Raw genomic sequence first — 16,524 nt, forward strand, 5'->3', positions numbered from 1 at the left:
CCTCTGGTACCTCTCCAGTGTACTGTGGAGGATTTGAAAATTTGTGTCAGAGCCCCTGCTGTTTCCTCCCTTGCTTCACATAACAGCCTGGGATACATCTCATCTGGGCTTGGGGATTTATCCACTTTTAAGCCCACTAAAACAGCTAATACTTCCTCCCTTTCAATGCTAATATGTTCAAGTATATCACAATTCCCCTCCCTGATCTCTACACCTACATAGTGCTTCTCCATAGTGAACACAGATGAAAAGTAATCATTTAAAACCTCACCTATGTCCTTCGGCTCCACACACAGATTGCCACTTTGGTCTCTAATAGGCCGTACTCTTTCCCTGGTTATCCTCTTGCCCTTAATATACTTATAAAACGCCTTAGGATTTTCCTTTATCTTGCCCGCCAGTGTTTTTTCATGTCCCCTCTTCACTCTCCTAATTACTTTTTAAAGTACTCCCCCTATACTTTCTATACTCCTCCAGGGCCTCTGCTGTTTTCAACCCTCTGAATCCGCCATTAGCCTCCTTTTTTTTCCTTATCCAATCCTCTATATCCCTTGAATCCAGGTTTCCCTGGACTTGTTGGTCCTACCCTTCACCTTAATGGGTACATGTTGGCCCTGAACTCGCACTATTTCCTCTTTGAAACTGGTCTGATGCAGACTTTCCGACAAGTAGCTGCTCCCAGTCCACTTTGGCCATATCCTGTTTTATCACATTAAAATCAGCCTTCACCAATTCAATGTCAAATCATGTATAAAAAACATAAAAGAGGGAAAGATGTGATTAAAAGGAACAGAAAGGGAAAAAAACATTTTATTTAAATATTTTTATCATTTTTAAATCTCCAACAATACTTAAAATCTGTAAGTTAATTTTCAGTGTCAGAGAGACCATAATTAAGACTCATTAGGCCAGTAGAAAATGTACTTAGACTGGACTGGCCAAGTCCTAACCTTTTTCTAGTGTGTTTCGTGGGTATATATCACAAAAGTTCAGCAACTCATCTACTCTTTAATACAGGGAGCGCTGATAGCCTCACTGTTTTTTTTATTGCAAAATCCAGGCCACTAACTTTCAAAGGAAAAGTTGTTAAATAATTGAAACGGCAAAACTTACAGGGCTATGGGATTAATTGGATGGGTCTTGCAAAGAGCTGGCACAAGCACAGTGGTCTTCCTCTGTGCTGCATCATTTTATCATTCTATATATTTATGTAAAACTGACTTATGTATATATGTAAAGATGATTCTGCATTTTGTACATAAAAGTTGAATTCATAGATAGAAGTTGTCCATATAGGTTTATACAACAGCTATTGCTGCACCTGTGAGGTCTGTCCCAACAATGCCCCTCCCGACCCACTGCGCGGTGGTACAGTCCGATTATCCCTCACCACCATCACCAACAACCAACCGCACCTCCCCGTGTTCAATGCTCCCCAACGCCTCCAGGTGGCGCCCTCCCGCGCATGCTCGAACCGTCACTAAGAGGAGGGGCGGTGGTGGCGATCGGGCGCGCAGTGCGCAGGCTCGTCGCACAATGGCGGAGCTAGGCAAGAAGTACTGCGTCTACTGCCTGGCCGACGTGACGAGCCTGCGGCTCCGCTGTACCGAGTGCCAGGACATCGAGCTGTGCCCAGAGTGCTTCTCGGCCGGCGCTGAGATCGGCAACCACCGGCGCTGGCACGGCTACCAGCTGGTGGATGGCGGCCGGTTCACGCTGTGGGGAGCCGAGGCGGAGGGGGGCTGGACCAGCCGGGAGGAGCAGCTGCTGCTCGATGCCATCGAACAGTACGGCTTCGGCAATTGGGAGGACATGGCCGCGCATGTAGGGGCTCGCGCGCCGCCGGAAGTGATGGAGCACTACGTCAGCATGTACATCCATGGCAACCTGGGCAGAGCGTGCATCCCAGATTCGATCCCCAACCGTGTGACGGACCACACGTGCCCGGGGGGCGGGCCGCTGTCCCCCAGCCTGACGGCGCCGCTGCCGCCGCTCGACATCAGCGTGGCCGAGCAGCAGCTGCTGGGCTACATGCCGCTGAGGGACGACTATGAGATCGAGTACCTGCAGGACGCCGAGACCCTTATCAGCGGCCTGGCCGTCAACTACGACGACGAGGACGTGGACATCGAGCTGAAGCGGGCCCACGTCGACATGTACGTGCGGAAGTTGAGGGAGCGGCAGCGGCGCAAGAACATGGCCCGGGATTATAGCCTGGTGCCCACCTTCCTGGGCAAGGAGAGGAAGGAGAGGCCGCTGAAGCGCAAGGTGACCAAGGAAGAGAAGGAGCTGCGGGCCAAGCTCCGGCCCATCTGCCAGTTCATGTCGGCCAAGGAGTTTGACGACTGCTTCGATAACCTGCACAAGGAGAGGACGCTGCGGGCCAAGATCCGGGAGCTGCAGCGCTACCGGCGCAACGGCATCGTCAAGACCGAGGAGTCGGCCGAGTACGAGGCGGCAAGGCACAAGCGAGAGAAGCGCAAGGAGATGAAGAACAGCGCAGGGGCCAAACGGGGCAAAGACGACGCCGGCAAGGAAACAGCCGGCGAGTTCAGCTCCATGGAGAACTTGCCCGGCTTTGACCTGCTGTCTGAGCGGGAGAAAGTGCTGTGCAGCTCGCTCAACCTCAGCCCCACACGTTACCTGACCGTCAAAACTATCATCATTAAAGACTACCTGCAGAAAAGGCAGGGTATCCCTTCCAAGAGCCGCCTGCCCAGCTACCTCGACAAAGTCTTAAAGAAGAGGATATTGAATTTCTTAACGGAAAGTGGTTGGATTGCCAGGGACACTTCTTGATATTTTGGGGTTTTTAAGCGGGGGAAAATATTTATATAGATGTCTCCAAGAAAGACGGGGAGAAAAATCTTCTAAAAAGTGTCCAAGTGACTGATTTACTGTACAACTGCCAGTCTGCTCTAAGGGGGATTCAAATCCAAGGTTTTCATACAGTGGAATTTGACTAAATCAAAGCACACTGTCTCTTTAAGCTCAAGAAAGAATAATAAATATTAAACAAGCCCTGTTTAAGACAGTGCAGCCATAAACGTATGGCCACGAAAATATCTATCTGAAATAAAGGATGGTGATGTCTGGCTGCTGTCTTCAGGGTCACAACTTATAGCTTATCAGACACTAAATCAAGACAGTGTCATTTAACTCTCCTAGCTTTATTCTATTACTGACTTACAGACCAGAGCAAAAACCTACTGAACCACAGACTCTTCTGGCCATTTGGCAAGTCCTAATTCTGATCCATAGCAAAATTATTTTGCTAAAAGACTTTTGGAGTTGGGCTAGAAGAAGGGAATATAGTGTTGAATCATTGTTGTATTTAATGGATTTGCTGAGGGACTTCACAATCTGGCTGACGTATTTTCTGGTTAGCTGATCCTATGGCTTGTATTGAGGCTAAAACCTGCCCAAATGCAGGTTAGTGGCAAGTACCACTAACACTTGTGGTAAAAGATGAGCAAATAATTGTGTAATGGACAGCTCTAAGCTTTATTCAAGGTTTAATAAGATGTGTTCAAACTTAGTTCATTTTTGCATTTTTTGGGTTTCTGCACACTTGAGTCACTGGAGCTCCTGGTTTTTAACAGGGGATATCTGTGCTCCACCAGAGATTTAAAGTTGTACAGTTCACTTTAGAGAAGACCTCTGATGACTTATTTAAAAATGTAGACTTTTGAAATATCTTGCTTTATTCTTGCTGAAAGGGTTCAATGGAAATGTTGAGAATTTGGGGGTCCCATTTCAACAGGGCTCTAAATAAGCAGTGGTCCATTGCACAATGGATCAGTAACAGTAGACTGTCTAATTGACCTGTTTAAACAATACAGTTAAACGTGCACCCTCTTGTAGTAAGCCTGTTGTGCACATCTTACAAATTGCCTTCCAAGAAGTATTTGTATAGAATACAGTTGAGTTTTTGGCAAACTAGTGGGTTTTTATTTTTGCCATTTACTGCAACCCAATAATTTTGAGCCCATTTTCAAGGTTGTGAGCATTTTGGCTACCAGAAACTTTTTAAAATACTTTTTCTTTGTGATATTTAATATTTTCCTGTTCATTTATGTTACCCTCACAACAAGCACTGTTGCTCCCCCCTGCCCCCCCCCCCCCCCCCACACTTTAAAGGACAGGCAAGTATCCTGTTTACAGGTTTGCACCAATTCCATTCTTAAGTTTCGTATTGTATGACATCTGAAAGCATCTTGAATTGATGCTCAGTTTTTTTTTCTCCTCAAGAAGTAGCTCACCTTTGCTCAGTGCCTTTCCCAATGTAGCCTGACTGAAATTGGGGGCCTACCATGTTGGCAAATGCAACTATATGTTACACGGCACTGTGTCATAGTCTCCATGTTTTACTATCTTCTCTGGAGCTGAAGGGATGAGACTGGAAATAAACACAGTAATTGTTGCTAAAAATAAGGGCTGACATATCGAGGGTGGACTGTCAATCTGAAGTTATCCTTGGACCATATAACTGTGCAAGGAAATTACAAACCTATCTACAGTACAAAGACATCTGTTGGAAAGTATTGTATTGCTATTTAGAAAAAAAAATCAAAACGTGTAAAAATTACTTTAGCGAGGGCAGGTGTTTGGTTTGTGTAGCCTTGCTATTTGCAAGTGATGCGTGCCATGCACTGAAGATTGCACTTTTCAATTCAGTAGTTGAGATCACATTTTTACTTAGTTTTAAAGAAAGCAATACAGGATTTCTGTGACTGACTTTTTATACTAAATACCTAAGTGAGCACCAAAAGATTTTTAAAAATAACTTCATTTGGGTTATTGTCAAGGACTTTTGGTACTAAACAGTTCACTGTTGCTCACTCACTATACAATGAGAGTGCTGCATGGTGTTGGGGTGTTATTGTGGCATCTGGATAGAGTTAGAGCAGTGTTACTGTTCACAGCTTGACTTCAAGTAGCCTCCATACTCTGAGCCCTTGTTGCTTTCTTTTCAAACATGAAATTGGAGAGGTCTTGTTTGTATGAAAGAGGATTGTTGCATCAAGCCACACCATTGGTACCCTTTTTTTAAAAAGAAAAAAATTGGAGTGACATCCTTTTTGTTTCATGTACCAGTTTTATTTTCCTCCTCTGCTGAAAGCTTTGACTCTTTGCTTTGGGTGTAATTCAACAGGGTAAGGTATTACTAGTACTTTGGCCAGGGGTTGCTTTCTTGTGTCAACCAAGTGAGCTGAGACTGGCTGTACCATTCAAATTGAGATTAGCTAAATCAGAACTGACTGAATCAAATCTGACCTGGTTTATAGGGGTCAGTTTCTGTCTTCAATTGAACCATCGCACAACTTCAGTTTCTGTTCATGTAGCTGAATTGGCTTGAAAGATTGCTGAATTGCACCATGTAATGAATGTGAATTAACGTGCAGTTGGAATATGACAAGATTGCTCGCAGACACCTTTTGGTATCTCTGAAATTAATTCAGGGTCAGTGCACTTCTCTGTAAATCCTGTAAGGTGATTATCAGTAATTGATGTTTACACAAATGTTCTTTTTAATGGAAATAGATTTTTGGAAAATTATGCTTTCTAAAAATTTAAGACTTCAACAACATGAGTATTGTAAAACTGTGATGTTAATGAAGGATATTCTGACACAGTTGCTTAGTAATTCCTCATGTTTTTTCCTCATAAGGAAAGTCATACATTAATTTAAAAAATCAGAGGGTAACACATGGATAAATTTCTAGTCATGCTTGACAGTGCTGGATAGTTACCTTTTGCTATAGACAGTCCAGAATAAATGGACAGAAGTTAATTCCTGATCTAGATAAAAATTAATTACTGATCAGTACACACTTGATGTCACTGGTTTACTACTAAGTCCACAACCAGCAAGGGCCTTCCCTATTTATTTGCAATTCATTTCTGAACAGCTAATAATTTTGTATAAAATACAAGTGCCTGTTTTATCTGTAATTGGTTTTTGAACTACGTCTGGCACCATGGGGTTAAAAAAACTACATCTGTAAATAAGTTATTGGTAGCAAAGGAAAAATAAAACCTGGTGATGGTGATAAGATAAAGCGCAAATTTTGTAATAGAAATCGCACCAATATAGTAGATGGCTATAAGTGTATTGCTCAAAGAATAAGCAGTGGCTGGGATTATTATTAAGCTTGAACACACTTAGGAATGGATGAATTGGCTTGTGTATATCTGATAGTTCACTGGATCCAGTGAACGATGTGCTATTTCTTTCCTTCATGATTTTTTTGGATCTTGTTACTTTTACCATTGGTTTTCATATTGCTTTTTATTTAACCAAGGAGATGGACTGTTTACAATACTATGTTGGACCAAGGCTCTGCAATGACCTAGTAGGTCAAGACACCATTCTTTGTAGCACTAAGTGATACAGGCCAGAAGGTCACTGATTGAATTCCTGCACCCACCTGAATTTATTGATTTCAGCTCAGTTAGCAGATGGGTTGTGCTACATTTGATTTTAATGCACCTGGAAGGGTGAAATTGTCCACTGTTACTGTTTTTTTTTACTCAGTGACCCATGCGGGAAAAGTATTAAGTGTTTGGATATTGGCTATAGTTAGGATTAGTCATGATTGTGATGCTTTCTGCTATTGAGCAATATACTGATGCTTATTATGTAGGCATGTAAAATATGGCCTTTGGGTGCGTTATCAGAAGATGGCTTTGATCCCTTGCCATACAGTTTGACAAGCAATCAAGGGAGAGAAGCACACAATTACCAATAGAAATGTCTCATTCAGTGGACCATTGGATACATGCAGAATCAGTGCTGCTGTTCATACTGTGCGAATAAAGTTACAAAGACCCTTTTACAGACGGCCTGTAAAATATGGTCTTTCATGGGTTGGAATTCAGACTGATGGGATGAAAGTGTCGTTTTGTTCTTGGCTCAAAATGAAGTTGGCAGATTCAACCTAATTCCTAGTTCTTGTGGCCCCTGCAGCACAACACTGTCTACAATTCAGCGTAGAGTTGGCAATAATTTGGTAACTTTATTCAAAAGTAAAATGGAAATGTGGGCTTGAGTTTGACAGAGTAGAAGGAGCTTTGCATCACAACCATGTTCTGCCTGACCTTGAGTGTTTGCAGGCACCCAATGGGTGGAAAATGCACCACTTTTTGTATTGAAATTCCTCATCTTGTTGGATATCCGTAGAGTTTGTCAGCAATATTTGCTTTTAAGAAATTGAGGCAAGAGGATACTTTTTGTTTGTTTGTGTGTGTGTTAGTGGACTAGTCAGTGATTGTCCTGTAGCATTATTTCTGGGCACAGTAAATTAGGATAAATTAGAATGGAAGGAGTACTGCACTCTCCTGTTTATGCAATCACCAGAATTTTAAATTTATGTTGAAGCCTCAAACACATTTCTAGTTTTTCTTTTACTTATTGAAATATATCTGGAACGTTTGCACTGTTTTCAGTTCATCTTGATTGCTATTGCTAATGTGGATGATGAGGTAATTTGTATTCAGTGGTGATATATTTGAAAATAAGCAAATGAGTTTTTGGTTTGTGTGTGGAAGATGCCGTGCCTTTTTGTTTGCTGGAACTCTGTTTATCTCAAAGTAAATCCTATTTGTGTATTGTGTGAGATGATTACCATTTGAGGATGACAGGATTGAGTTCATATTATTTGATTGGATAACCGAAGTAATGATGCTGGGCCTGCTTGGTTGACATTATGGAGCGTATTTTAGAAAAACTGACTGAAGAAAGCTGTATGTGGGATTCATGCACAGGGAATAGTTAAAATATACATTTGACTAATTTACTTGATTGTAATGTCCTTGACTTTCAGAGTGAAGCTCAAGCCACTTAGTGGAACTATTGCCTTGTTACTTGTAATCTGTGGTACTTTGCTTTTCTTACCATTACTGGGTAGCTTAATACAGCTGACAACTTTCACCCACATCCGGCTAATAAAAGTATAGCAATATGGAACCCTGCAGGTTTTCTAACATAACATAATATAATATGCATTAATAGTGTTTAAGATTTTGTGGGGAGGCGATGACTAGCTTTGGATAAATGATGTATGTTTAGTGTGTGTATTTTTATAGATGTGCATAAATGTTAGGAATCTAGGTATCTGCTGCTTGTGCATATTGGAAGTTCACAGACCTGTTGCTCACAATTTTTCATTATGTGCTAGTAGCAAGCAAGATGCCTTGCTGCCAATTTGGATTCACAATTTACCCATTGGTATGTAAGATTTATTGTGGTTCATTTTAAACTGACCCACCATGAATCACTGCCATCAGGAAGGAAAAGGAGTGCTTTCAGAGAAACAATACATTTTTGTGCCACCCTATTCCAGCAGGACAAAGCGTAACCAGTTTATAGAACCATATTAATATGTTAGAGCCTGCAACTTTTCTGACCCTCTTCTATTTCTCTAATTTTGTCCATCTTTTCCTAATCTTTTTAATTGCTATCTCAAAGGAGGGCCGTTAATTTGAGGTTTCCTGAATTGGAGCTTTTCCTATCATATTGCTCTAATAGGATAACCAGTATCCTGTATGCAGAATGAGGATCTAATGCTCAGAAGTATTAAGACAAAGAAACTTTTTAAGTATTTGAATTTTTGTTAACAAATTTTTTTTTTTCATTTTGTGTAGTTTGGATTTTTTATTCCTTTTGAAAAGGGAACAGTGAGGCTCAGATCTCTGGTTTACAGTATTTCACCCTAACCACTGTTTTTGTAGCAGCAAGGTACAGTGTGAAGAATATCCTGTATAAACTGTAGCAACTAATGAGATATCAGGGTGCACAGTTTCCTGATTACCTATATTTATTTTTTTGCTCAACTACATTTTTTTGTAAATATAAATGATACATGGTTATGAAATGAGTTGTTGTGACCCTCGGGATTATTAATAGTGGTCAGCAATTTTATTTTTATTTGCCCTTCGGGAAGATGTAAAGCTATTAGATGTCCCATTGAGGAAGTTTGGGGGAAGTGAAGGGTTTTTTGTTTTACTTCTGAAGTCCTTATTCTCTATTGAGAGCACCTTTTCACAATACATTGCTACATTCATCATGTAACGTTTAGAAAAAGTGGATTATTTTTGTGGATTTGTATTCCTAGAAATTCAAGAGGTAGAGACTTGCAAAGAATTGCAGGCCACTTCTTAAATTCACTTCCTCTTTAGTAAACTGAGAATTTTTAATTTTGGTGCAGCAGTGCTACTTACAATGGTTGATATGGATGGAATAATAACCATTTTTCAACCCTGCTCTGTGTGTGTTTATTTTGGGAGTGAATGTAATGCATTTCAAGGTAGCATTCTGAGAACAGGAGTTGTGTACTGAGTAAGACACTAAAAATTAAAACTGAGTGCTCGACATTTATAGTAATGCATTCCTTTTGTTTAATATTGCTTCTTGTGAGAGTAATTGCTGTTGACTTTGTCCATGGCTGCCATTAAAAGTGCATGTTACAATGAATGTGTTCTGAAGTTATTAGAAGTGGGTACTCCATCTGCATATGCAAAAAAAAGTCGTAATGGGAGCTTACCAGTGACACCTCAATGAGTCTGAATATTACAGATTTGCTTGGCATTCCTTTGCCTTTGACCCTCAAGGGCAATCCTAGCTGCCTTTTTTTTCATTCTTGGGATATGGGTGTCCCTGGCAAGGCTGGCATTTATTACCCATCCCTAGGTGCCTTCGAGAAGTTGGTAAGCCACCAGCGTGAACAGCTGCAATCCATTTTGATGAAGTTGCTCTCTCAATACTGTTGAGTAGGGAGTTCCAGAGTTTTGACTCGGTGACAGAACCGAGGAAGCAATGGTCAGCAGTCTGATTAATGTTTTAGGATGTAGTGGCTGTGCACTTCACAATGTACAGTGTTCATTTTGAGAAGATCTGGGAAGCGTCCTGAATATATCTTGTCATTTTTTGAAATGGGTAGTATCTCTCTTGGTTTAAATCCCAGTCAGTTATGTGTGTGCAGTTCCTTTCAACTGTATTATCCAGTAGGTACAATACTCAAAGCTGGCAGTTAATTTCTGCAGTACTGCTGTAACATTTGATTAAATTATCCTTTGGATTGCCTTGAATTTTCTAACCAGTCTAGGAATTGTACAGAAGTGTAATCATCTGAAAGAGAACTAAATAGGAGTTCATTTTTGTGATCGTGTGATATTAATTAAAAATTCTGAGTAGCAAGTCCAACAAGAAACTATTGGTGCAATGTTCTGAATTTAATGTTTTGGTTTTAAGACCACTTAATTTTACTTTATGAATTGTTAAAATTCATTATTTAGCCTCAGTGTAGTTTAGCAGTAAACTTCTCTTGGCTAAATGTTTTTTCCTAATTTTTGTTCTTCACTCCTTTTTCCTTCCTCCATCTGCACCTACCATCCTAGAGGATTGGCACTATTAACTACAATGTAATAAAAATCCAGATCAACACCAAGCTTACTGCCTATCTGACCTCTTACAAGGTGTATCTTTTTAGTCGTTCAATTTATGTTTTTTATTAACAATAGTCTTGCAGACCAGAAAGTACCATTTGTGATTCCTGGTGTCTGTTAGTTAGTTGATTTCAGCTGCAATGATACCATTGGCCTCAGGGATGGGCAATAAATGCCAGCCTTGCCATTGATGCATCCCAAAAGTGAATTTAAGCAACTCTGACTCGTCATGCTCTCATGTAAAGGATATGGGCACTAGGAGAAATTAATGGGACCACTCCCAGTGTCTGGAACCATTCTTAACCAGCCTCGGCACATGCAGCAGGGCGACATTGATTAAAAGCTGAAATCTAAAACAGTACAATGGTAATTACACTTCTATTTTTAGCTATAGCTGATTTGTTGGATTTTCTTTTTTTCCCTAAAAGCAGGGCAATTGGATAATTGTTTTTTTAAAAAAAGGTTGTTGCTGGAGAGTGATTATTTTCTGTTTTATATGTATAAATATCTGTAATTTACTAGTTTTGTACAGCTGAACCCTACCTTCAGAGAAATAAAAGTTGTTCAAGATATCCTGCTGTACTGTTGTAAATTTGTTACACTGCCTGAGTGTAGCATGGAATAGGGCTCCTCCTGCTCCCCCCAGTGAGGAGCCAAGCTTGCAGGAAGACCTAAGAATGTCTCTCTTTTAATTAAAACCCATAATGAGACAACTATACCCCAGAGTCATCAACCCAAAAATTTAACAAGGGGGCCCCTTTTTAGAGGGGCATGACTAATAGAAACCATAATCATCAAAAAAAAGAAGTAAATTTATTAAATAGTTCTATTATCTGTATGGACTATACACACCAGCCCCTGTGGTGCTGCTGGTTGCAGAAGGCCTGAAGTGTCTCCAGGGCTACCCGAGTGCCGCCATAGCGAAGCAGCCTGTGATTTCTGTCCATTACTTTTACCCTCAACTCATGTCCTACAAGAGCAGCTTCCCACTGGGATTGTGGAATTAATTCTCATATCCTGTAAGGAACAAATAAAAGGCCATTATATAACATGTCTGTCAAATATCTCATTAAATGGATGTGAAGCATTTTGAATGGCAGTGACATGTAGATTTTGTACATAGTATGATCCCATAAACATTGAGATGAATGACGATTTACTTGATGGTTTGGTTTAATGACGAGCAATGGCTGAGATACTTCCTGCTCTTTTTTTTTAAATTTTCAACATTCACCTGAACCACTGGAACAGGCAGTGGAGGTGGGTATGGGGGATGGTTTAATGTGTCGTCCAAAGTGATTGGTATCCTTCCAGCTGTGAGAGATGATGGGAATGCAGCCTCAGAACTTTGGTAAGGTCAGATGAGGTCATCTGCACTTTTTGATGGCTGAACAAGCCAATTCTGGAAAGGAGCAAAGTCAGCCACAAGTGTGATGGAATCCGCAGTTTTGCAGAACCAATGGGGGTGTGTGTGTAAGCTGCTGTCTGAATAGATGACTTATCAAATGTTCTGTTAGCGGCACTCACCTTGGTTTCAAAGCTTTTTTTTTGAGACCCTAACTGAAAGAGAAACTAAAACTTTGGGTTTCTGGGGAAACGGAAACTGGTTGGAAGCAGATTTTTAAAAACCAAGCCATCCAAGTTCAGATCATGCAGGGGTGGAGCGCATAAAGCTAGGGCTGGATCCAGGAGCTGGCAATAGGCAAAATGCGAATTGCTGCAGTTGATACTTAAGGAAATATTGATGGAGCCACACCATCAAGATGGTCTTGAGTAGATCTGAGGACGTCTGGAGAAGTGTGTCATTTTGGTGAAGACTATACTCATGGAGTTCGGGTTAAAGGGGAAAACTGCTGCTGGATGAGAATTGGCTACATCTTGGAAGAAAGGAGCTGGAGATCTACCTGAGGAAGTTAGAGCTTTGAGGAACTTTGTGGCTGTAATTGGTGCCATATATGCATCTGATACAATAACTATCATTTGTAATATATATAGACTGTGATCTGTTAGTTCATGTTTAATTTATGTTGATTTGAGTTTGATAAAAGTAAAAGTTATGAAAGTAAAATCTTATCCATTTGTTCTTCTTAAAAATTGGGGTCATTCAGTAAATTTGGTTCTTTTGGTTTGTTGCTCTCCACAGAGATCATTACGCAAGTGCCACACATTAAGTTGTCCCTTGCCGGTGATGCGGGATGATCTCTGCTGACGCCTTGTTTGCAGGGCTGGCATCTGCTTTGATGTTTCTGAAACGGCATGGCGCAGTGGTGGCGAGTTGCTGCCCACAGCTGGTGTTGCCATTTGCCAATTGTGAACTAGAGTTTCCCACGTCATGATTTGATGTTGAGGGATTTAATGTCTTTTTTGACAGATTCCTTGAATCAGAGTTTGAGAACCCTGCTGGTCTCTTGGCATGGGTGTATAGCATATCCTTGGAGGTGCGGCCACATCCCATCCCGTGTATATGCCCAAGCCAGCGAAGCCGCCTTTGCTTGATTAGCGCTAGCATACTTAGCATGTTTGCCCTAGAAAGGACTGATTCATTGGTGACTTTCCACGTGATGCTAAAGATATGTTGCAGTTGGAAGTTATTAAGCCTTTTTTTCTTGGTAGATGTAAATTGTCCATGTTTTGCTGCCATACTGCTGTTATGACCAGGTGAGCAATATGTCTAGGGGTCTCTTGCTGTCTTCACCTGGTCTTATTGTAACAGGGTTTAATTTTAAACACGTTTGAGCTCCCCCTTTGAACCCTTGTTCACAATTTCTAATTATTAGGCAAATAACTGAGCAGAAAGAGGCAATTTATTAAAACCTTAAAACTTAAACTCTAATACGGTTCATGCCTACAGATATACGTGCGCTCACACAAGCATGCACACGTGATATAAACATGCAGATAGGAATAGAAAAGATGAGCAGAACAGTTTGAGGCCATATCGTGTTACTGTTTCTCAAGCTTGCTGTAGTCCTTGATTGAAGATATGGTCTTGCAGTTCGTTGGGGCCCAGTATTAGTCCAAAACGTTGTACACGTAGGAAATATTTCTCTCTTTTAGTTTCATGTGTTTTCAAAAGATTCAGTTCCGTGGGAAGAGATGAAGCAGACAGGAGAGGCTGTAATTCTTGCTTCAGTTCCAAGAGAGAAGTATACTCCATGAGCACACGGCTTTGTCTGAGTTCAAATTCAAAAAAGACTCCCAGGTTGCCCTGCAGGTTAGTCATGTGACTTGTTCCTTATATGGAACAGTCTTTTCAACATTCTTTGGAGGTTCAAATCCAAAAGCTGCAGCCAGCTAGATATGTGTCTAGAACTGGTTTGACCACTTCTATGTATTGGAGAAGCCACTGCTGGATCCCCATTCTTTCAACATTCAGTTACCATGGAAATGTCTTTCCCGTCAGGACTTGCGATTTTAAGTTTTAATGTTCATGTGGCGAAATTATGTGTGCCTCAGTCTTGGCAGGTGGGGTTTGCCTGACACAGCAATGTGCTGAGGATAAGGCCTTGTAGATAAGCATCTTGGTCCTGTGGGTCAGTTTGTTGTTAGACCATGCCTGTTTTGTTAGCCAGCCAAAATTGGTGGCTGCCTTTCCAGTGTGTGTGCTGAGCTTTTCATCGAGACAAGTTGTCTGTCCCTGTAGATCCAAGGTAGCCAGAATTTGCTGACTGCTTCCAGTGGTCTGTTGTTGAGTCTGATCACAGGCAGAGACACAACATAACTACAGTTTTCTTGACACTGGTGAGGGAGAACATGGCATAGGGCAGACAATCTATGAACCTTTGGAGCTGACGTTCTGTCTGGGCAACTTGTGCAGCATCATCAACATACAAAAGTTGTCTGATCAGAACATTTCATGCTTTTCTCTTGGTTTTTCAGTCTTGATAGGTTGAGGAGTTTCCTGTCTGATCGTGTGTGCAGGTACACTCCTTCCATGTTGCAGGGAAAGCACAGGTCCAATAAAAAGATACAAAACAGAGTAGGGGCTAAGAGCTAGCCCTGTTTCACCCCATTGTTGATCTCAAAACTGTCAGAGATGGAGCCATCGAATTGAATGGGGCCGTGCATGTCATCATGGACGGACCGTATGAGACTGAGAAGCTTGGGAAGGCACAAAAGCAAGGTAGAGTGGTTTTTGCTGCTCTCTGCACATCTCTTGAAACTGACGTGGGGAGAAGATCACGTCTACTGTGGATCTGCCTGCTCTGATGTCACATGGTGCCTCTCTAAATATTCTGTTGGCTAGATGATGGAGCCTGATTAGAATGACTGGAAAAGGCCTTCCCAGTGATGCTGAGGAATGAGATGCCCCGATAGTTGTTGCAATCCTCTTGTTCACCTTTTGTTCTTGTATAATATGATGTTTGTGTCACGCATATCCTATGGGACTGAGGAGGAAGTGGCTATGGAGGTATGGCAGCAGATGGGGCTTTCCATACTTGTGGAGCTCAGCTGGTGTTCTGTCCTTTCCAGGTGCTTTCCTTGCTGCTAGAGAGTCAATGGCCTTTTCAAACTCAAGTGATGTGTGAAGCTTGATGCAGAAACCTCATGACAGGAAGCTGCAGAAGATCATCAAGCACAGGCAGAGATCGATCCGTCTTGGGTGAGTATTGCTTGGAATAGTGCTCTATCCAACAGGCCATTTGCTTGTTCCTGTTGGTGAGTACTTCCCCACCTGTGGATTTCAAAGGAGCAACTTTGGTGATGGGACCGTGTGCTCTTCGGATACCGTCATACATAGTGCAAAGGTTACCATTGACACTAACAGTTTGTATTTCTTTGCATAGATTGATCTAGTACTTGTTGGCATGATACCTTTTCTGCACAACTGTCTTGGCTAGGATGAGATTGTCATGTGCTTTATGGTTAGGAGACAGGTTATAAGCCAGGGGAGTTGCACTCTTCACTTCAATGACAAGTAATTTCTGCAAGGTGGGTCTCAATACAATTTTTGTTCCAGTTTCTTCCTTTGCCAAATGTGGTTATTGCAGCTTCATAGATGATTGACCACAGAGACTTCAATGCTTCATCAGCATTATCTGGTGAGCTCTCAAGTGATGGGAACTGCCCGAGAGCTTCTGAGAACTTCTGACATTTGTCGTCATCCTCCCTCATGCATGGAATGTTGATGGCAGCATGCCACTGTGTTTGGACATGTCTATTTTCCATGGTTGCACCTTCACCTTGCAACTGACAAGCAAGTGGTCAGTATGGCAGTCTGCACTGTGTTAGGGGCAGGTGTGAAGAATGCTGGACAGATTGTATCTTCTGGTGCTTATCAGGTCAAGTTGGTACCAGCAGCCAGATCGCCCATAGCGCCATGACACCTTGTGTTAATGTTTGCCCTGAAACAAGGTGTTGGTGACGAAATGTCCATGCAATGCACAAAGTTCTAATAGCTGCTGTCCGTTTTCGTTCATCTTGCCAACACATGATGACCAGGGCACATTTGCAATGAAACTTAGCCTGACCCACTCTTGTTAAAGTCCCCCAGGAGAAATAATTTTTCTCCATGTCACAGATGCTCCAGAATATTTATTTTAATTTATTTAGAGATACAGCACTGAAACAGGCCCTTCGGCCCACCGAGTCTGTGCCGACAAACAACCACCCACTAATCCTACATTAACCCCATATTCCCTACTACATCCCCACCATTCTCCTGCCACCTACCTACACTCAGGTAAATTAGCCATTGTAAGTTGCCCTATCAACCTGCAAGTCTTTGGCTGTGGGAGGAAACTGGAGCACCCGGCGGAAACCCACGCGGTCACAGGGAGAACTTGCAAACTCCGCACAAGTAGTACCCGGAACTGAACCCGGGTCGCTGGAGCTGTGAGGCTGCGGTGCTAACCACTGTGCCACCCATCAATATTGTCTACAATGTTGTAGAAGTGATCTTTGTCTTCAGCATTGGCATACAAGATTGGTGCATAAGCACCAATGATGGTGACAAAACCTCCATTTGATAGTAGACAAAGAGCTATAAGGGTTTCAGAGGTCATGACAGGCATCTCAATTATCTGTGTCAAACTGTTGACTGCAAAGCCCACTCCATGTTCACAGTGGTCATCTGCA

At 41.9% G+C, this 16,524-nt stretch overlaps 1 protein-coding gene across 1 annotated transcript; it reads left to right on the forward strand.

Annotated features, from left to right (window-relative positions):
• The first annotated feature begins 1,497 nt into the window (after positions 1 to 1,497).
• On the forward strand, positions 1,498 to 9,471 carry tada2b (transcriptional adaptor 2B). Its single transcript, XM_068040055.1, has one exon. It carries the CDS (start codon positions 1,537 to 1,539, stop codon positions 2,797 to 2,799), a length of 1,263 nt encoding a protein of 420 aa, XP_067896156.1. The 5' UTR covers positions 1,498 to 1,536; the 3' UTR covers positions 2,800 to 9,471.
• The last annotated feature ends 7,053 nt before the right edge of the window (positions 9,472 to 16,524 follow it).

Source organism: Heterodontus francisci, chromosome 1 (assembly GCF_036365525.1).
Source record: "Heterodontus francisci isolate sHetFra1 chromosome 1, sHetFra1.hap1, whole genome shotgun sequence".
NCBI classification, from domain to species: Eukaryota; Metazoa; Chordata; class Chondrichthyes; order Heterodontiformes; family Heterodontidae; genus Heterodontus; species Heterodontus francisci.

Bases quoted from the DNA above. Each gene is read 5' to 3' on its own strand.
- tada2b (XM_068040055.1), top strand. From the start codon at position 1,537: ATGGCGGAGCTAGGCAAGAAGTACTGCGTCTACTGCCTGGCCGACGTG.